This window comes from Vicia villosa, unplaced genomic scaffold (genome assembly GCF_029867415.1).
Source record: "Vicia villosa cultivar HV-30 ecotype Madison, WI unplaced genomic scaffold, Vvil1.0 ctg.001297F_1_1, whole genome shotgun sequence".
NCBI lineage: Eukaryota > Viridiplantae > Streptophyta > Magnoliopsida > Fabales > Fabaceae > Vicia > Vicia villosa.
This window is the reverse complement of record NW_026705564.1, coordinates 188,351-210,006: the sequence shown is the minus strand read 5'-3', so window position 1 is coordinate 210,006 and position 21,656 is coordinate 188,351. Positions and strand designations below refer to the sequence as shown.

Below are 21,656 nucleotides of genomic sequence, written 5' to 3'. Positions count from 1 at the left end.
ACAGAACCAAGCATATCCCTCCGATGTTTTTCTCATTCACACAAGAATTGGAAAGAAACAAAGAGATTGATATTCAGTATATTCGTTCAAGTGATAACGTGACAGATCTCTTTACAAAGGCACTTCCTACATCAATTTTCAAGAAGCATGTACAAAATATTGGAATGCGTCACCTTCGAGATCTTTAAAAAGGACCTATGTGTGTTCTGTTGAAGGGGAGCATAATGTTGTACTCTTTTTTCCTTATTAAGGTTTTTATCCCAATGGGTTTTTCCTAATAAGGTTTTTAACGAGACAACTTATGTTCCCATAGGATTCGTCTCAACAAGACTTCAACGGAGCACTGTGGCAAATATTTCAAAAAGGGGGAGTGTTATAATAATAAGAAATTATTATTACCACTGTTTTGAAATACTAATGAACAGTACATATACAAATTTTCAAACTTGTAATAATGACATGCACACAGTAACCAAAGCCATATCATTATATATAGCACTGCTTGGTATGTGAAAAATATAACATTGCAATCGTTTCTACGAGAAATAAGATACTATCAGTCTCTTCTATCTCTCTGTATTCAGTATTCTTAACAGTTATCAATTATTATAAATGATTGTTCATTATTACATAGAATTGTTCGACAATCAATTAGTCATTATTATAAATGATTGTTTAGTACTATATTGAATTATTAAAAACTCATTTACACAGAATTATTAGGAACTCATTTCGTTGTATATATATATATATATATATATATATATATATATATATATATATATATATATATATATATATATATATATATATATATATATATATATATATATAGCAAAACATGACTGAAATACTTCTTACAAACAGTTTGCACCATTATGCACCAAGTGTTGAAACTTTGCACCATTTTGTTAGTTAAAGGTCACACACGGTTTAACATGAATCACTGTTTTGTACCCAGACAAAGCATTTGCAAACGAAACGGCAACACCAAATGAAAATTTGTGTTTTTTTGTTAGGGTCATTATCAAAATATAAACATCTAACATTTTAGTATAAATTTTGGGAACTCTCAACAACTTAAATATTTATCCTCATGTCTAACGTGTCATCTTTAATCCGATTTTGATATCATATTAAATGAGTTTGAATTTAACTCAAAACTATCATAAAATAATAAAGTTACTAAAACATATATATACTCAAAAAACCATGGAACACTGATACAACTTTAATAAATAAAAAATCACACTAAAAACTATATTTACTTTACTAACTTCTTGAAATCAACAAAATAATAGTGGGTCGAAAGATCGGATATCAAAATTTCAAAAAAATAAAATAATAGTGAATTAGTTAAAGGAGGGTCAAAACAAATTTCGAAATATATGTTATATATATATATATATATATATATATATATATATATATATATATATATATATATATATATATATATATTATATTGATTTATTATATGGAATAATTTTCTCTCCACATTTAATTGCTTATTATTTTTAACCATCAGATTGAAAATAATAAATGATCTAGATGTGGAGTAAGTTATATTGACTTACTCTTGAAGTAAATATAACCTTCCATATATATATATATATATATATATATATATATATATATATATATATATATATATATATATATATATATATATATATATATATATATATATATATATATATATATATATATATATATATATAATGTCATTCGGAGTAAGAAAATCCTTCATCATATGAAAATGTCATTTTCATGAGAGAACATGAAAGTGAATCTGAAATATTAGATTTTAAAATAAATGGTGGAGATTATATGTCATCCCCCCCTCCTCCATCATTTATTTTAATAATGGAGAAGAGCGAAAAAAAGAATGACACTTAATCTACACCATTTATTTTAAAATCTAATAGTTCAAATTCATTCTTATGTTCTCACATAAAAATGACATTCTCATAAGATACGTCACACACACACACATACGCACGAACACACACACGCGCGCACAGACACATTCATGAATTCCAACAGTATATCCACTTTTAGAGGTGTATAGAAGAAATATCCAAAATTTTCGTTAAGGCTGTAGATGGGTGTCGATCAATATGCGAGTGAGCTGATTCAAATCAAACCAACCTAGTATTTATTTAAATTTGTTCATCTACAAATGGATCTAACCTAACTCGTAATAATATGTGTAGTTTTGATTTGGGTATTAAGTTTGAGTTTCTGAACTCATGAACTCGTTAACGTGATATTAATGATTTATCATATTATTATTATTATTAATATTATTATTATTATTATTATTATTATTTTAAAATTAAAAATAAAATTAGTATAGAACTATAAATTACCATAATTATTCATTCACCAACTACTGGTAGACTAATATTAGATAAGGGTGTTAATTGGATCATTAAACAACTTTCATTCAATCAATCGAACAAAAAATCCACCTAATTCATCTATTACAAAAATATGTTAATTGATTAAATTAAATTCATCCATCTATATATAGGAAATTTCTTTTTCCATTCTTGTTGGGTGAATCACACCTCTGAAAACCCAAAAATGCCCTCAGAAATTTTTGAAGATACATCTTCGAAAGCACCATGAATCATTTTTGTCAAAATTTCGGAGATGCATTTGCTAATATTTCTGGGTGTATTCGGAGATGTATCTCCGAAAACTCATATTTCAGAGATTCATCTCCGAAAACTCCTATTTCAGAGATGCATCTCCGAATAACTTCCATGCATGCATTATGTATAGAAACATTGTTTAAGTTTGTACTTTTTTCTGAAGACATTTTAAATCTAACTAACAGTGCCATAATCCATAATTTGATTCAACCATTAACATCTCAAAATAGGGGAATGTATTAATAATTAAAAAAACATCTCAAAATATTACAAACATAGTTCTCAAAGCATGAAAAATACTAGTAAAACATCCGAAAAATATAAAAAAAGGCATAACCTACTGCATATGCTTATTCCTAACCCCCTGGCTCCTCATCTTCCGCCGATAATCTAAGGCATTTTGTGGCTTAGTAAGAATGGAACGTGCTAGGGCAATCGCATCACCGCCACCTCTTTCAAACAGCCTAGACTTTATGCCCTTTCTCGTATAACCCGCATAATATTCTGACAGATTGGTAACACATCAACAACATAGTCATCCCTGACCGGCTCATTCTCCAAGATCCTCTAATGAGCAAGCCTAGGTGGACGTCCAGGAGTGTGTGGTGTCATGACAGGGTGTAACATAGAATAAAACCAAGTCATGTAATCTTCAGCATAATACCACTAACTTGTGGTTGACAGACTCCGATACTCCTCTGATACCAGATGACTCTTGTAATCCACCACTATGTTATGAAGATTTTTGTGGACGATGCTGATAGGGGAAACCACAAAGGGGGATCTCAGAATGATTTGTAGAAATTCAAAATGACACATGCACCGCTCCGGCAGATACATGTACATCAAATTTCTCCCACATGCCAGACATCCAGAGTAATATGAAATAGGGTCGAAATGAATAGTGTCCCAATGGCTGGTGAATGGTGTCCACTCGATGTCATCTTGTTAAGTCTTGTCAATATACACACGAAATGATCGCACAACATCATTCCCTCTATCCAAGCAATACAAGCAAGCATGTGGATAATCCTTGGTATACCATAGCACACGATCAAACTCGTGTATCTAGTGAAATTGGGATAGGATCCCTCTTTGTAAATGAATAAGAAAAAAACATTAGTAACAAGTGTAAAAAAAGTTTTTAAATTAATAGTGGCTATGCAAATTACTGTGAGCAGGGTGCATGAGCTTGAATTTGCTTTGTCGTCCAAATAGAACCGCCACTTAGCTTGGAGTACAAGTATACTAAGCATTCGATCCCTTAATTCCACTTTTGAATGGTTGTCAAGTCGATGAAATACTTAAGGTATGCCACATCTACGTAAGTTGTACTACTTTTGTCCATAAACATGGACATGCCAATCAACAATATGAGGAAACAACTCAAAGCACAGTTTCGGTGGTTGGTGTAACGCCCCAAAATTTTAGCTATTATTTTAATCGGTTGTTCGTGATCTAATTATGTGATAATTGATAATTGTATGGTATTGTTGGTATTTTGGTGTATTGAGCTACCTTTGTATGGGTTAGTGGCCTTAAGGGTAGAACTAAGGTAGTAGGGTGCATGAGCAAAAGTGTAGAAGTTAGTGGTGTAGAGAGTAGGAATAATTGGATTATATTGATTAATAATTATTTAGTTATTTAATATTAGGGGGATATTATTAAATTAAATAATTGGAGAGAATTATTACTATTATTTTGATTAGATGGAATTAGTGGTAATAATAATAATAATATGACAAAATAATAGAAAAGGGGAAAAAAGGGGAGAAGTTGTCAGTATATGAAAAAGAGAAAGAACAGAAGAAGGGAGAAAAAGAAAGCTAGGGCTAAGAGAACCTCTATTGAGAGAACTTTGAAGAATTTTTACTAAGGTAAGGGCGAGGTTCTGACTCTATAATGGGTGGTATAATTATGGATATGTGGGAATTGTTAAATGTTAGGTTTTAGTGTAGAATATGCATGAATTAATCCCTAGAGGTGAATAGAATTGACGAAATTGATGTAGTGTTTTGTTTGGATATGTGTTGTATTGTATATGATGGAAATTATGTGATTTAATTGGTTTTATGTTGATCAAAAACTGGTATTTTGAGATTTTGAGGGAGCAATCCTGTAGCAGAAAAAAACAAAGATTTTGGATCTGTATAAGTGATGTAATCGGTTACATCATTTGAGGTAACCGATTACCTTACTGAAGCTGACTTTTTTTTTTCTAAACTCAAAAGATTAATATCTTTTGACTCAGGTGTCTGTTTAACGCGCCGTTTGGATAGTTGGAAAGCTAAAAATATTCTCTTTAACATGATGATAATTTTATTATTTGAAAATGATATTTTTCTGTTGGAGACTTATGACTCGCGTGTCGGTGTTGTACGAAGTGTGATGAATTTTGTGTGATTTAATGATGATATTGTATGAATGATGCTTGGATGAATTGCATAATAATTTGCATGATGATGCTGTTGTTGTTGCATGATTTATGAAGTTGCATGTTGGTGTCGCATGCATACATTGTCGATGGCTTATGCTTTGTTTTTGGCTTGGATTGATAAAATTATTGTTGGCCTGGATTGACAAAATTATTGTTGGACTGGATTGGAAAAAATTATTGTTGGCCTCGATTGGCAAAATCATTGATTTTCTAAAACAGTCAATTTTCCGATTTTTAAAAATTTATTTTAGTCAGTTTTAGCCAATTTTCACTTGTTCAATAGGTTACCTGATTCAACAATTAGAACATACCAATTCCGCTAGTCCTTGGTCTGACCAATTCGACTATTCTGTTCATTCCAATTTTTAAAACATTGTAGTAAACTACCAAGTTGATATGATTCAGTTTTGACAAAAAAAAAATTGCGAGTTAAGCGATAAACTCAATCCATTGAAATATGAACGGGTCAGATAACAAGGTGAGGTAAAATTCGGTCCAATCCAACCCATTATACATCCTTAATTCTCATGGAACTCACATGGTATCCATATTAGAGTTGACAAGGATTTCACCTGTCCTGCACTAACCCCAAAATGTCCCATAACTATAAAGACTTTCTGTTTGTTTTGTTTACCACACTTTCAACTGACATGACTTGACCTTATCCTAAACACAACATTCATCTCATAATAAATCCACCAAAAGTAGCAAACTTTTTGCTTCAGATCTATCAGGCGCCTAGCTAAAAATGAAGATGTCATGACACAAATATTGGCCTCATTGGTGGGGTTTGACTCAATTATTAAAGCCACCAGGCTTTAACTAGGGACACATTCCTTTGTTGAAACATAGTGTGCTGGCGTCATGGTGCCCGGATAATGTTCCTTAAATTCGATCCCCAACATTGTTGGTTTCGTTTACTCCACATATCAATAACATAAAATATTGTTGGTTTTTAACCACTTTAAGAAAAGAAAATATTTGAGTGACTTTTCCTGAGAAGCAGGTTATAGCATATGACAAACACATGCAGTTCATTTGCATGAGTACAGCTGACACAGCACACTTTTTCATTAACCAATACAAATTTAGTTGAAATAGAACTCTGACTCATGATGATGATAATGCAAATCATGGTTTGATTTGATTGTAATGCGAAATAATGTTGTGCACTGTTCTCAAAATTATTATTGGTTTGTTTGTGTACATGGTTGAATTAATAGTGTTCTGTTCCAGCTTGAATTAATAGTGTTCTGTTCAGGAACCAGAAAATGGTAGAATGAGATCTTGGAGTGGCGGAGCAAGCTTCCGATACTGCGTAGAAGGGTGGACATGCAAGATTAGCACATCAACCGTCAAAATCAGTCAATGAGTGAAAAGTAGTATGAAAGTGGAAATGAATTGAATACCTGAAATGGCGTGATCTGGTCTTTATATAGTATGGGCGGTTAGAACCGTCCGCAAGTGATCCGGCACCTTGTGCGGATGGCCGTTCGATTATATATCAACGGTGAGAGATGCGATGGAGGATGTTATCGTGTGTCCTTGAGAGAGATGAGGGTTCACATGTTCAGTGTGACTTCCCCTTCAACGCTTGTTATTAGGCCTTCTTCGTGGACCTTGTGGACGGCCTGGAAGTAATGTTCGAGTCTTTTACAACTTTTATAACTCACATTGCTTTCTGTGGCACGACGTGGATCTTTCAGGAACAACAGCAGATATTATCTCTGCAAAATTCACTACAGCAGTTAATGTTGTCCATAAGAGAACAACATTATTAAAGCTTAAAACATGGTACAATCAATAAGAGAACTGCTCGACGAATAAGAGAGATGCAAGAGATCCACTCATAAGTGTCTTAACATCACACTTCTATGGCCTCATTCCCAACTGTAGACTGGAATAGGTAAAAGCACATGGCAAGTGTCAGAAGTAGTTTTAGCAAATAATTACCACAGGCATCACAAACAACGTTAATAACAAAACAAAATGAAGGGTTGCTTTTAGAATCTTGATGTTGAAGGTTTGGCAACCTTACCACACCTCCCAAAATAAAACTTTTTATCCAAAAAAACACGAGAGCACTATACACTGTAATTGCATGCACTAAGCTACATTTGAACCGTCTGACCACGATCGGACGGTCTAGATTTCAATATAGGTTTTTATTTTTTTGTTAAAGCTAACTTGCCATGCTTTAAATCTGGACCGTTTGGTCTTGATTGAACAGTCTAGATGAGGCTTACAGTCACAGGGTTGTGACTGCACAGAACCCAGATATAGAATTACATCAGTCAATTGGCAGAAAACTTTCAGGCACATCCATCATGACATGATTTTCTGAATGATTTCAATATATCAATAATGTGGTGGATCTTAAACCGGAGTTGGAGACCGGCAATGAAGGTTAGTCAAATGCCGCCATTTAGGCAAGCTAAATTCCAACACATCCTGTCACGCACGAGCTTCAATGAGGCCGAAGAGTAGATGATGCGGGAAGCCCATTAAGTGATATAAGATAGACTCTGATACCATCTTAGAATGTGTCAGTAGGACCTAACTCATCCCTGTAAAACCTATTTGTAGGACGAGGATTTCCCCCACTTATTAGTACATATTTAGGCCATATATTATCCGATATGGTACACGTAACACAATGAAACTTTGGACTTTATGAGCTATGCATGGAAAAAACAGAATACTCAAGACACGCAATAAACTCACAAGTAAAAAAAGAACACAAGAATTACACACATAGGAGTGAACCAGCAGAGTAATCAGTGTTTGCGAAGCATAATTATCCCTGTTCACAAGTGAGGTCTAAACAGTGAACCTTGTAACTTGTAACAAGAAACAATCATAGATATAGAGCTCTCTCCAAAGCAGTGAAAGTGGTTTATAAATCGAAATTTACAATATTTTATCTTTCAAAATCCGCAGTGTTTTAGCATCTGAATGCAGTTTGGTCTCTGTCTTGGATCAGAGGTTATCAATTTACAAATGTCCAGATCCAACTCCATTAAAGTTCATACATGATTAGATTTTGAATAGAATGGCCAACCACATTGTTGTATCTATCTAATTTGTTTTTCTCCATACAGGCATCTATCTTAGACCTTTGCATTTACCAACTTCCAATTCATGGAGTCACAAAGAAAAGGTCTTTGTGCCTTTTCCTTTTGTCCATCATAACCACCCAATCCTAGAGACCTTTTTCTATTCTCATTTATAACTACCAACCTAATCTGTTAGATAGAGAAACTTGGTTAACAAATTAAGATAAGAGCCAAAATGAAGGTATGTCTAAACTCTACAAATTTAGAAAGAAAATTTTCTTCCAAACCTTTGCCTTAATCCACGCCTTTACTTCTCGCAGTTATTTCAATGGGTGCATCGAAAACTTCAGCAGAATAGTATCGATCCCTCCAAGGATTTCACTCTTGGTATTCGGCTCTTATTATTTCTTTTATTCCGATATGTATTATCAATATAACATAACAAAATAATTTATTATCAATATACCTTTATTCGCGAGCAATAATTTAACTAAAAAGTCACAATGTTTCACATCTCTATCCAAAGTAAAAAGTTACAATAGCAGAAGTAATGTATATCTATCTTTAGTTGCTAATTTCACTAATTCAGTAATTTCTTTTGGAGCTCCAATTTCAGGAAATCCTTGTCTTACAGTGCAGCTAACGCTCGAGAGCCAATACTCTCGATCAAAGCCAAGCGTTAGTTCTGTTAATAACCACCCTAGTTTCATAACGCCGCACCATCAGGAAAGTCAGACATCTTGGTGCAGAGAAGAAGAGACAACTGCAGTCATCTCTGAGCTCTTTGAAGGCTTTCTGACAATCGGAACACTTGGTGCGGAGGCAGTTACAAATGAGCCAGCAACACCAACATTTGCCACGTCTTTAGAAAACCAACCTACCAAAGACGCAGACGTGACAGAGACTGAACTGAAGCTCATTAGTTTCGAGCTTGAGAAATTCCTTGAGGCTGAAGAAGAAAGTTTCTACGAATCATCGGGAAGATGTAGCCGTCTTAGCAACACCACACTTAGCGAAAAGCAAACAGATGGATTCGAAGCTGAAGATTGTGGAAACAAGGCTGTATTTCCACTGCAAGGATATTTATTGGGGTCATTGTTTGGAATACCGGAGAAAGTAGAAGCGAAGAAAGAGAGGGCATCACTTGCTGAGCTATTTCAAAGGACAAAGACAACAGATGAAGAATGTATAGAGACAAGAGTAAAAGAGACACAAGTCAAGCATGCACATAAGTCTGCCATGCATATTATGAAAAAGATGTTGAAAATGGTTCACAGCTCTTCAAAAAACTGTAAAACCGCAGGGAATATCGCTGATTCTACTACAACCAATACAAAGTTCAGTAAGGTTGGTCCCTGCCATAATTTCAATATTTTATCTTGAACACTCGTGAAACGGTTATAATATGTTAATTGGTTTATTCATCTGGGTATACAGGTTTTACGTAAGTTTCACAGAAAAGTCTATCCTGAAGATACCATGAATGCAAAAAGTGTAACTAAATCCCACAAAGGAAAGATAAAAAATCTTCCCTGTGATATTGGAGAAACCACAAACACAGATCCTGGAAGAAGATTTCATTCCGGTGGCATGTCTAAAAAATGGTTTAAAGACTGTGAGACCAACTGGAACCATAGCCTGAATTGTGGAAGTTCGACTGGGAAAAATGAGCATTGGATCAAAACAGATACAGAGTGTAAGTACTAAATATTTCTAGAATCTAATTATTCATGCAAACAAAAAGTTGATAAATATATACCATCAGCATCATTTTGAAATTTTCATTATTTATGCTGCATTACAAATGGAATATATTGATGCATTTTTGACTAATCTACAATTGTTGGTAATGTAGATTTGGTGCTGGAGCTGTAGCAACTTAAGCTTTATGAAAGTGGTAATAAATTGAGTCTCTATACTGGACTTCTCAAGACTAGTATTTCATAGTGTGATTGTGTTGTGCATGTACTTTTGAGTGGAAACTGATATTGCATTCAATAAACTTGTGAGTTTCATGAGAGCTTCCAAATAAGTAGACACTTTGCAATTGCATCAAACTCATTTGGAAGCTAGTTTCGTGTGAGTTCTTAAGCTAGTTCCAACTAAACTAGTTATGCATGAACTTTTGGTTACTTGTATTTGTTGCATATGAATTCTTAAAAGTCATTATTGCCTCGCATGTGAGGTAAATATGTGCATTCTGCAGTCAAATTTGAGAGCTTGATGTTTCAATATTGTGACTTTTAAATGTGTGGTAGAAAACTAAAAGACAGATGAACATGAACTGAGTTCAGAACAAAATACATGCATTAGAGACTCCTGTCGAAGAATGCCACCCATTCCCATCCTCCATGATTGATCAACTAGACATGCAAACTCTCTGAAACGCACATAGGAAGCTCCATAAGAAACATTAGCAATTCACAAAGCACTAACTGGATATAAAAGAGAAACCAAAAACTTCTTTTACAACTGAAAAAGAAATTGAGGAATAGGAGAGCATATTCTGCTTCGAAGTTAGAAACAGTGTATAAGGATTAACCTCACAACAGGCTCGGCTCAACCATAAGGCAAGTGAAGCAAGGGCTTTAGGTCTCTATACAACATGTTTTTTTTTTAAGCAAGTTGTATTAAAGAGAACGAAAGTTCTAGAAATTCGAATACAAAAAGGCGAAAGGAGAAAAAAAAATTACACACCAAATGGAACCTAACTTAAATAAAACAAAGGGTTTTTGTTAAACTCATAGAAGTTACAATTGGAATGCGTAATTTTTCCGGATAAACGACCACCTCCAAACAAGCACTTTACAACTCCAAACTAAATCACTAGTGTTGCAAGTAGAGTTGTTAAAAATAATACCATTCTTACTCAACCATGCTCTAAACTATTGTCAACCCACAGACATCCCACCTTACCTCTTTTTACTTTCTTACGAAGACAAAAGGAACTCCATATCCTAAAATCTCTTTAAAATCAACTACTTTATAGTAATCCAAACCAATCCACACCGCCATATCTTTTCAAACTACTTCGGCAATACGGCAACTCATAGAAGAATGAGATAAAGATTCTCCAACCTCATTACAAAAAACGCACAAAAGATTTGAAAAAGAATTAAGAATACCTCTTTTCAAAAGCGAATCTCTAGTTGAAATTTTATCCTTGAAACATCTCCAACCAAAAACTGACTTTAAGGGGAACTTCGACCTTCCATATAGAGGGGAAAACAAAATCAAAACGATTAGCCGGGCCACACGGAATAAACGAATTGCATAATTCGCGATAACAAGAGGACATTGTGAAAGAACCATCCGCCGTCGGTAACCACAAAGCCAAATCCACTTCGGCTGGAAGGAAAACAGCCGCTGGCAGCAGCTGGATAAACCAAGGCAGCGCTGCAACAGTGCCCGAAACGCCCGGGTTTAGGATGCCAAAATCGCCCAAAATCCATTCCCCGTTTAACCAACCACCCATACCAGAAATGGAGACATCCTACAACAGAGATGAAGCAAACAAATCCGGAAAAATATCCTTAATAATTCCCACATCCAACCATAAAGCATGCCAACAAGAAATAGAATGTCCAAGACCAACTCGAAATTTGATATTCTTTACGAAAAAGCCTTTCGGGAGATGTTTCTCCAAAGAAGAGATGTTCGACCACCACACGGATCTCCTATTCCTTTTATTGGTCTTCATTTCTCCAATCAAAGCCTTCAATTTAACATCCTTATACCTCAGCCTTCAAAATCCAGTACCACAAAGAATTAGAAGCTTCCAAAATTCTCCACTTCCACTTCAATAGGAGCGCATAATTGAATTCTTCCAAACTTTTAAAACCAAGACCTCCTTTATCAAACGGAAGACAAACTTCTTTCCAACTTATCCAATAGATTTACATTTTCTCCTCCGTACCCCCCCACCCCACAAGAAATTACTGTGCAATTTATTTATCTCCGCTATAATCTTCTTGGGAACTTTGAAGAAAGATAAAGTAAAGATCGCTAAACTACTCAAAACCGATTTTAAAAGTGTAATCCTCCCACCGAAGCTAAGACACCTCCCTTTTCAAGAATTCAACATTTTCCTAATATTATCCAAAAGTGGTCTCCAAGAAGAAGTCCTTCTAGGATTAGAGCCTATAATAATACCAAGGAATTTAAACTCTTTCGCCTCTGTCCTACAAGAAAGAAATGAAGTTGCCACTCTAATGGTGTGTTTGGTTCAAACGAGGGGGAGGGGAGGGGAGGGATTTTAATGGAGGGGAGAGAAGGGGAGGGGAGGTGAGGGAATTTTTTTAATCAGATGTTTGTTTGGTTCAAATGAGGGGAGGGGAGGGATTTTAATGGAGGGGAGAGAAGGGGAGGGGAGGTGAGGGAATTTTTTTAATCAGATGTTTGTTTGGTTCAAATGAGGGGAGAGGAGGGGAGGGATTTTAATTAAAAATATGTTTGGTTCAGGAGGGGAGGGGAGGGGTTTTACTAATAATTTACATTTTTATCCTTATTATCTTATATAAGTGATACAATATGATATTCAAATGTGAAAAATTTATACATATTTTTTAGTTAGTAAAATTTCTAATATTGAGTGAATAAAAAATTATAATTTACTACATAACCTTAAAAAATTGAGTTCACTTAATTCGAATAAAATATTCAAAAACAAATTAAAACTATATGTTGATAACAACTTTGAAATCGTAATGAATTATCTAACTCATAAAATAATTTATTATTAAATATAAATGGTTTAAATCTTTTAATAAAATAAATTAATTAATTAAAATGAAAATTTTAAAATTTGATATAAAAGAAAATACGATAGGATACATAACAAAATTATAAAAAAACATAAATAAACATAAAAGAGTTATAAAAAAATAAAAAAAGTGAAATGATTATGATTTATATTAAGGAAAAAAATTTCAAAATAATTTAAAGATGGAGAATAATTATAATAAGTTGATAGAAACAATCGAGAAAAACCACACAGAAGAGAGCAATAATACCAAAGAAAATGAATAATTTTGAAATATTAAAATAAAACTGAGGATATTATAGTAATTATAATAATTTTTAAATTATTAAAATTGAGATTCCCTCCCCTCCTCTCCAAATCCCTCCGATTTGGAGGGACGCAAAAAGTGTGTTTTTGAGGGGTTTTGCTCCCCTCCCCTCCCCTCATAAAATTTGAACCAAACACATTTAATTAAAAATTTGAACCGACATCTTACTAGAAAAAACCAAAGCATCTATCCATTTCATCCACAATATCCCAAAACCCATCCTCCTCATCATATATCTAATAAAGTTCCAACTAACTTTATTATAAGCTTTTTCAAAATCCACTTTGAAAACCCTTCCTTAGTAGCATAATCCACCAACTCGTTAGCAATTAGAACCCCATTATTGATGTTCTGCTATGTAGAATTGTCTTATTGGCATCCATGCTTGGCTAAAACATAATAGCAACTGAATGTAATATTGTATAAGTCTTGCAAATATGAAAAGAACAAAACAGGTACTAAAGCAAGATGTTATATGGAATGTCATGACTTCAACCATGACATCGCGCCTGTAGAACTGAGGAAGAAAGATTCAGTTTGATTTAAAACAGATACAGAATATTCTATAAGAATATTATGTAATCCTATGTGGCGCATGTTTAAAGGTCAAAGAATCAAGTCAGAATATTGAAGAATCAAATCTGAAGATTGAAGATTCAACGGTTTCTAATTTAGGAGATAAATTAGGAAACTTATGATTAAAGACCTTATTTGTAACAGCAAGGAGTGCTGCGATTTGTAAGCCCAAGTCCAACTGGGATCAGGTTATAAATAGAAACCTTTGTAACATAATTTTGTGTGCTGATAGCCAGAGCTAGGAAGATGTAGTCTCTAGGGTTAGCCGTGTATGTGAACCACCCGGTGTGTGGGATGATCACTGATTTGTGCCTCAAAGCATGTAGATGAGAGGTTTATCTTAATCACTCAAAAGCTGTGAAGCAATGAGTGAAGTTTTGTTCTTGGAGGAAGCTTGTAAGAAACTTCAAGTTAACGTTGTGTTTATTTGTGTTTAAAGTGTTGGGAATTAGGCTGTCGATGCAGTGGCTGAGTTGTTGACTGCTAGACATCATTGCTATGATTGGGAGTGGAATGGAGATATTCCATATCTAGGGAGAGCCTAGGTAGAGAATGCATTGGGTAGGGTTTAAGTGCGAAGTTGTAAACGGGGGAGTTTATCTTCAAATTAAGACTACTGATAGTGGATTTCCTTTCTGGCTTGGTTGTCCCCAGAGTAAGTTAGTTAGAACCGAACTGGGTGAATAATTCTCTGTGTTGTTTATGTTTTTGCATTGTTTATTTGTTTGTTCAGTTTGGATGTCATTACTTCGTGCATGACATTAGTGTTGTGCTTAATGACTGTGCTGTCACAGAACCTCTGCAAAGCAGATTTATTTGTGTTAATTGAGCTAAGCTGATGACAGAAAAGGTGTCAAGACATTGTGTATGACATTCTGAGTCAGTCTTACCAGAATTTTTACCCATCAATCATTTGTCTTCCCGGGATAAAAGCTCTTTGACAATTCGAAATAATTGAAGAAAGAACCTTTTTGATCCTACAAGCCAATAATTTAGAAATAATTTTTTGAATACAACCCACCAAACAAATAGGCTGATACTCATCAAGACCCAACGAATTAGAAGATTTCGGAATAAGAGTAAGGAACGATGAGGTAATAGATTTAGACAAAACCGCCCCGTTGAAAAAGTCTTTAAAACATAATAAAACATCTCCTTTTAAAAATGACCAACAACTCTTGATAAAGATAAGAGAAAAACCATCCGGACTCAGAATCTTCAAATCATCGCAACTCCATACCGCTTTCTTGATCTTCATTTCCGAAAAAGGAACCTCAAGAGTTAAACTATCTTCTCTACTCAACGAATTAATAAAAATACCATCTAAAGACGGTATATCCAAACAATCTTCTTTGAATTTACCTTCAAAATGAACTTTAACCGCCTCCTTGACCTCCCTAACTGAATTCACCACTCCTCTACTAGTAATAATAGAACTGATGTGATTTGTACTCCTCCCACATGCTTGTTGAAGGAGAATAGAAATAATAGAAAATAAGAAAGTATTCAAAGCAAATATCCTTTAGCATTTGTCAGGATTTATAGGGATATTACAACCTAACTATTTTCTTAAATTAAGGAGAATAATAAGAATATAAAATAAGCAAATATTCTGAAAGAAATTTCAAATATTCTAATTATAAAAAATATTCAACAGTCTCTCTCAAGTTGGTGCAGAGATATCTAACATGCCCAACTTGCTGACTAGATGCCTAAAGATGGGTCTAGCCAAACTCTTGGTTAGAATATTCGAAGTCTGTTGACTAAAAGTTACAAAAGGTAGGCATGTTGGACAAGATTATGGGCTATGCTAATTGTTGCTTTGCTGTCAGAGTACAATTTTAAGGGGAGTTCAATTTTTGTTGAGTTCTTCAAGGACTCTTCGACATAGTCGCTCACAAATACTGAGTCATGGGTCTAATCTTGGCCTCTGCACTACTTTTTGCTAACAGACCCTATTTCTTGCTCCGCCATGCAAGGTTGTCAGGATCTCGATCTAGATCATAAAATCTTACAATTTTGCAATCTCGCTCACCCCCAATGATCCCGATATTAAATAGAATTATGTGTTGTAGCCAAATTATGAAACAAATCATGAAACCATTGATTATATGTGATCTTGGTCAATTCCTACCACGATCGGCCGTTTTCCGGCCACCATCATTACAAGCCCAAAAGGATGACAAGATGCTGAGGCGCAACAATTACGGTTCGTCAGAGGACATTTTCCTTATAATACACCTGCCTACCAAAATATCATGTAAAAAAGACTTCAAATACATAGTATTATTTTTGTTTTAGTAATATCTTACGATTTTGATTACAATCTTATGTTTTTTGATCTTATTACCTGTTGTACCCCAAATTTTGACCCTAAGATCCCACATCATTTTGTGCATAGTGTGATCATCATCATCATCATCATTATTCATATTTCATTTACTAACAAAATAAACAAAAAAGAGCTCAAGAAAGATTAGGGTTTTGAGACCCACAAAGAAGCTCAAGCATTCTAATATGCTCAAATGATTATCCTCATCAAAATCCAAGTCCAAGAGTGGCTCAATTCAAGATGAACAACTTCCAATTTCATCGGATGCTCAAATTAGGGGTTTTAACCTAATTCATCTGGGGAGTTGACTTTTAATCAGGACATGGCTCCATGGCTCAAATTATTACTCAAGGGTCTCAAATACAACATTATAATCCACTCATGTCATTCATTTGAAGAATAGAGCTTAATTCAATAGAAAATCACAAAATACAATTCATTTGGAAAAAGTCAACTGTTCAAGATTATCTTTGACTTTTGAGGAATTTGGTCAACCATGGACTTTTGAAGATCAAAATCACATATGATTATTGAAGTCATTTGATCAAGAAAAATCAATCAGGGATCAAAAAGTCAACAAAAGTCAAAGATGGAAAGTTCAAAGACTCAGAAAAATTCTAAGTATTTTCAAGTGTTTTAGTTGTAACTTCATGGGCAAGTAACTTCAAATTTCAAGTTTGCAACTGAAAAATCTTCCAACATGAAAGTTGTAGATCTTGATCCAATGAACAACATTTTCACATATAACTTTTTCCCAAAAAATGAATCATTTAAGAATTATGGGATCATGAAGTTTCCAACAAATGACTTGGGAAAAATTCCAAGTGTTTCAACCTAGTTTTTATCAACTTTATAGATTCTTTTCACAAAGATCCAAGATGAATTTGAAGGAGACCCAAAGACCAAAGTTGAAGAGTATGGAAAGTTCAAAGACTCAGAAAAATTCTAAGTATTTTCAAGTGTTTTAGTTATAACTTCATGGGCAAGTAACTTTGAATTTCAAGTATGCAACTGAAAAATCTTCCAACATAAAAGTTGTAGATCTTGATCCAATGAAAAACCTTTTCACATATAACTTTTTCCCAAAATATGAATCATTTAAGAATTATGGGATCATGAAGTTTCCAACAAAAGACTTAGGAAAAATTCTAAGTGTTTCAACCTAGTTTTTCTCAACTTTATGGATTCTTTTCACAAAGATCCAAGATGAACTTGAAGGAGAATCAAAGACCAAAGTTGTAGAGTGTTGCAAGGGCTTTCCAAAGAGACAGTTATCACAAGATTTCAATACTTGAGCTAAGAGATATGAATTTGTGAATAGAGCACCATAACACTTGAATTCCAAGCCATGAACATGAAGAACAAAGCTCCAAATCCAATTCAAATCTACATAGATATTGCCTGCAGACCCTTTTTCTTGTTCTAAGAACCATAATCAGATGATTTTATTAACTTTTGAGCTATGGACCTGTTGCACCCCAAAATTTACCCTCCTATTTTCTTTTAACCGACTTACGTTTCGCATTAGGACATTTGCATTGTCACTCATATCATTGGCTCTATGATCGCGGGATCAAGGTTCATTTCCTCAAGCTCTCGTCAGGGACCAATCAAATCCCTGTCATGAAAAAGGCCTAGCATTTGTGTGCTTTGTATCAAGAGTTTCTGCTGTTTCCGAGACCGTTCGAAGGAAAAGTTGTTTTGTGGCATCTTTGCAAAATTTGTAACTCTCAACCAGAAGGCCGTATGAGCTTGGATCTTAAGCTACCAACACTGTTTCGGCGTTCTCTACAACTTTCATGTTTGGCTCGGAAGCCAATTCTTTGAGGAAGGCCTTCGAATTTGAGGTTTATGAATAGTCGGTGGTGCTGAACCGTTGTTTTCGGATAGTAAAAAAATCATAACTCCTGAACCGTTTCTATCAAGGATCAAATTCACTTCTTCTCTCAATTTCTTCAACAATCTCATCAAGAACGCGAAGAACACAAAGAACGCGAAGGTTGATTTTTGGATTTCGATCTTCTCCTCTCTCCCTCCTAGTGTTACGCCACATTCTCCCTCCCTCTCATCTCCGATTCTTATTCGCGTTCGTGTTCGCGCTATGTCGGATCTTCGTTCGTTTACACGAAGATTCCGGACTTCTTTGCTTACGCTTGCTAGCTCAATGCGAATTTGCTATCCGTTCGGTATTTCCTTGAGTTCCCTTTTATTCTCATTCCGCATTATATCTTGCCATGAGAAGTAGTGTAGGCATTCATCATTCTTTGCCATGAGAAGTAGATTTAGGCATCCTGTATCTGGATAAGTCCTCACGTGAGGCTCTGTTTTTGTCGGTGTGTTTACATTTGTGCTTTACGGTAGGGAGTCACGGTGCAATTTACATGCTTGTTGTGCGTTATCTGATAGGTTTTTCTCTTAGTTCCTATGCCTGTTAGCATAATGTTACATGTTAATTTGACTTACATATTGTATTCCATACATGTTGATTTGACTCACATGTTGTATTCCATAAATGTTGATTGGACTTACATGTTGTATTCCATACTGTAATGGTGAAATTGGTGAGACTAAAGCCATGGGAAAGACTTAGCTCATTTGTTTTAAACAGAGTCGCCACCGTGCTTTATTGTTTCCAAAAGGAATGGGAGAAAGAGCGAATAAAATCCACAGAAGTTTTTAAAATAAAAACTAATAAACTTATCAGAGATTTAGGTAAGGGGGTTTGTTATACAAGGGGGATGTTTTAAGCACCCCTCATATCCATGGTATCCCATGGGAACCTCTTTGAAAATGTTATTGTTTTTGTGTACATTCATTTGAAAAAGCATATGTGAATTTGTTTAAAAAGAGTATGGGGATGGGAAAAGAAGTTTTTGAAAGTGAGCTCGATAAGACATCGCATCTTAGGCCTACATACCCCTTTAACAATAGGGAAGTCAGAGCTTTTGTAGTTCCTCTTAGAAGGAAAATAAAAGGGGGCCAAAGTGGCCAAAATCATTTTTGGTGTTAAGATTTAACAATACTTAACAAGTTTTTAATGAAAAAAGGGACCAAGCTTTAACAATACAAGGTCAATGGACAAAGAGTAGTTTCACCGGGAATAATTCTTCTCTTAGTACCAAGGTTTCAAAACAAAAGGTTGGTTGAGCTTTAACAATACAAAACCAATGGTGGATTTAAAAAGGTTGAGCTTTAACAATACAAAACCATTTTAAAATAAGTGAAAAGATTTAACAATACAAAAACAAAATAAAAGATATTTGGAAAAGAGTTTGAGTACCTTGAAAATTTTAGTCAATGCCATTCCAATTCCTTTGGATTTTCAACAAACAACTTAAGCAATCAATCAATAGATACCTCAAGTGTGTGTGTGTGATAACATGTGTCACAAGAGACAAACAAGTAAGTATGATAATCATCAATGATAATGGACAAGGATGTTTAATACCTTTGGATTAATTCATGTATGAATGATGGATGATGAATATGAAACTCGTACATATGGGTTAGATAAATAAAATATATACAAATGATAATACAATGGATAATAAGTACAAAACACAAGGATGGAAATCAACAAGTAAATGTACAAGAGATAATGATCAAGGTAAACAAGTCACACTTAACATGGATAAATAATGATCAAGATATTTTTGGAATTAGGATTTGAAATTAGATTTTGAAATTAACACCTATCATTTGGGTTATACCTCCCTTGATTTCATCCATGCTACCCTTCATAGTGTCAACATCTTTTTGGAGAGCAATCTGGTTCTGTTCGATCTGTTCCATCGTCCTTTGTTTGGTATGGAGGTCAGTTCGTCTTTCCCAATGGTGTTACTGGAGATATTTTCATAAAAGGTTTTAATGATATGATTTATGATATGCATGCTATGAATGTATGTGTATGATTATCTTATGTCTTATCTAGGTAGAATTATATACATTTTTTTATATGTTTTTTCGTAGGTTATATGAGTATCGTAAGAAGATGAATATTTAGAGATAGAAACTTTTTATGATGATACGCTAAGGGAACATTCTCCTCTCCAAATTTACTTTTTAATCCCTTTTCTTTTTTTGAGAGCTTCTTCATGTGTAGAGGTACACCTTAAGAATAACTCTTCGATGGTTATCCTTTTGAGACATTCTCTTTGTTATGAGTCACAACTCTCTTAGAGATCAAGGCATGACTGTCTTTTCGTAAGTTAACCATTGAGTATTATATTCCAAACCTTCCCTTTCCTATTGGGAAACCTCTAGGGTTGCCCTAATCTTTATATCTCTTCCACGGATAAAAGAACTAGGTTGGGAACGTCAGGCTTATACTTAGGATCAACGACAAAGAGCAGTTGATTGATCTTACTCCTTGAGATACTCACCAAAACCCTTTTTATATTATTCTCATGGATAAGACATAAAGAAAAATGCAAAAATATGAATTTCAGATGCATTCTATGTTGATGAAAGCCCTTAGCAAATATAGAAAGAGTAATCACATAGCCTAGGTTCATAGGTTCATCATAACGGCATAGGGAGTCTACCCTTCCCAAAGGTAGTTCTACAGGTCTCATGGGGTCCTTCGTATCCTCCGAAACTTTTTGTTTCTTTGGATTTTTAGAAGGACTCTTTTGTCCATGAGGTTTGAATTTTAGGGGTAGGTTCCCAGAGAGATCAGCCAAATTCAAAGTCCTACCCTTGACAAAGTCTAGCTTCGTCTCGGATATTCCTCGGAATTCAACCCACCCTGAGTGGAATTATCATTATGACTCGTAGGCGATGTAAATCCCCTTTGACCTAACGATAATTCCCACACTTAGGTTTTAACAACAATATATATATATATATATATATATATATATATATATCACAATAATAATAAAACAAATAAAAATTCAAAATTATTACAGAAATAAAAAGATATATATATATATATAAAAAGAATTTTCCAAATAAAAATATATCACAAACCAAAAAATCTAAACCAAAGAGACATGCCCAAAACCTTAAGTGCTTCTCTGCTCTAAGAGTCCCCAGCTGTTACGACCGGCTTTAAAAATTTAAGTATATAACTTAAACTACAGAGTCGCCACCTATGTTTTTATTTTATCCTAAAGATAAGGGTAAACATGGGATAAAAACCTAAATAAGAGTTTCTAGGTAAGTTGAGAAATTAGGGTCAAGGGAAGGTGTTAGGCACCCTTAACCCTTCCTTAAGGTTTATATTGTCTCTAGGATTAGAGTATTATGGCAAGGTTTATGGTTTATATGATACAGTTATAGCAAATAAAAAAAATGTAAACCTAATTTGGTTTTGGGGAAAGGGGACTCGTTCTGGTTACCCAGATGCCTACGTATCTCCTTATTGGAGGATCAGAGTCAACGTAGTTCGTAGTTATTTATTGGTGTTTTTTATGGGATTGTCCACCATTATTTGTATGTTGAGTATGTTTTAGACGTAGTTTCGCAGTTAACGTAGTTCGTAACATATTGTGTACAACCCCTATTTTTGTATTTTTTTTAATT

The 21,656-nt window shown here is 34.3% G+C and overlaps 1 protein-coding gene and 1 long non-coding RNA gene across 3 annotated transcripts; one reads left to right on the top strand and one right to left on the bottom strand.

Moving 5' to 3' along the window:
• Positions 1-6,088: 6,088 nt before the first annotated feature.
• On the bottom strand, positions 6,089-12,361 carry LOC131634449 (uncharacterized). The gene is made up of 4 exons (XR_009293543.1): positions 11,279-12,361; positions 10,458-10,533; positions 6,507-6,824; positions 6,089-6,411 (listed from the first exon to the last, which is right to left on the bottom strand). It is a non-coding gene; the product is annotated as an uncharacterized LOC131634449 (long non-coding RNA).
• On the top strand, positions 8,149-10,343 carry LOC131634448 (protein LAZY 1-like). 2 transcript variants are annotated; one of them, XM_058905120.1, is made up of 5 exons: positions 8,149-8,394; positions 8,474-8,540; positions 8,758-9,500; positions 9,591-9,849; positions 10,009-10,343. In XM_058905120.1, exons 1-5 carry the CDS (start codon positions 8,389-8,391, stop codon positions 10,026-10,028), a joined length of 1,095 nt encoding a protein of 364 aa, XP_058761103.1. In that variant the 5' UTR covers positions 8,149-8,388; the 3' UTR covers positions 10,029-10,343. The 2 variants fall into 2 exon arrangements, with proteins under 2 accessions (XP_058761103.1, XP_058761104.1); XM_058905121.1 differs by having other exon boundaries at positions 8,150-8,394; positions 8,770-9,500.
• Positions 12,362-21,656: the final 9,295 nt, after the last annotated feature.

Coding starts and splice junctions, on each gene's coding strand:
- LOC131634448 (XM_058905120.1), top strand. Junction 8,541..8,757: donor CTCCAAGGATTTCACTCTTG/GTATTCGGCTCT, acceptor TTTCTTTTGGAG/CTCCAATTTCAGGAAATCCT. Junction 9,501..9,590: donor CCAATACAAAGTTCAGTAAG/GTTGGTCCCTGC, acceptor CTGGGTATACAG/GTTTTACGTAAGTTTCACAG.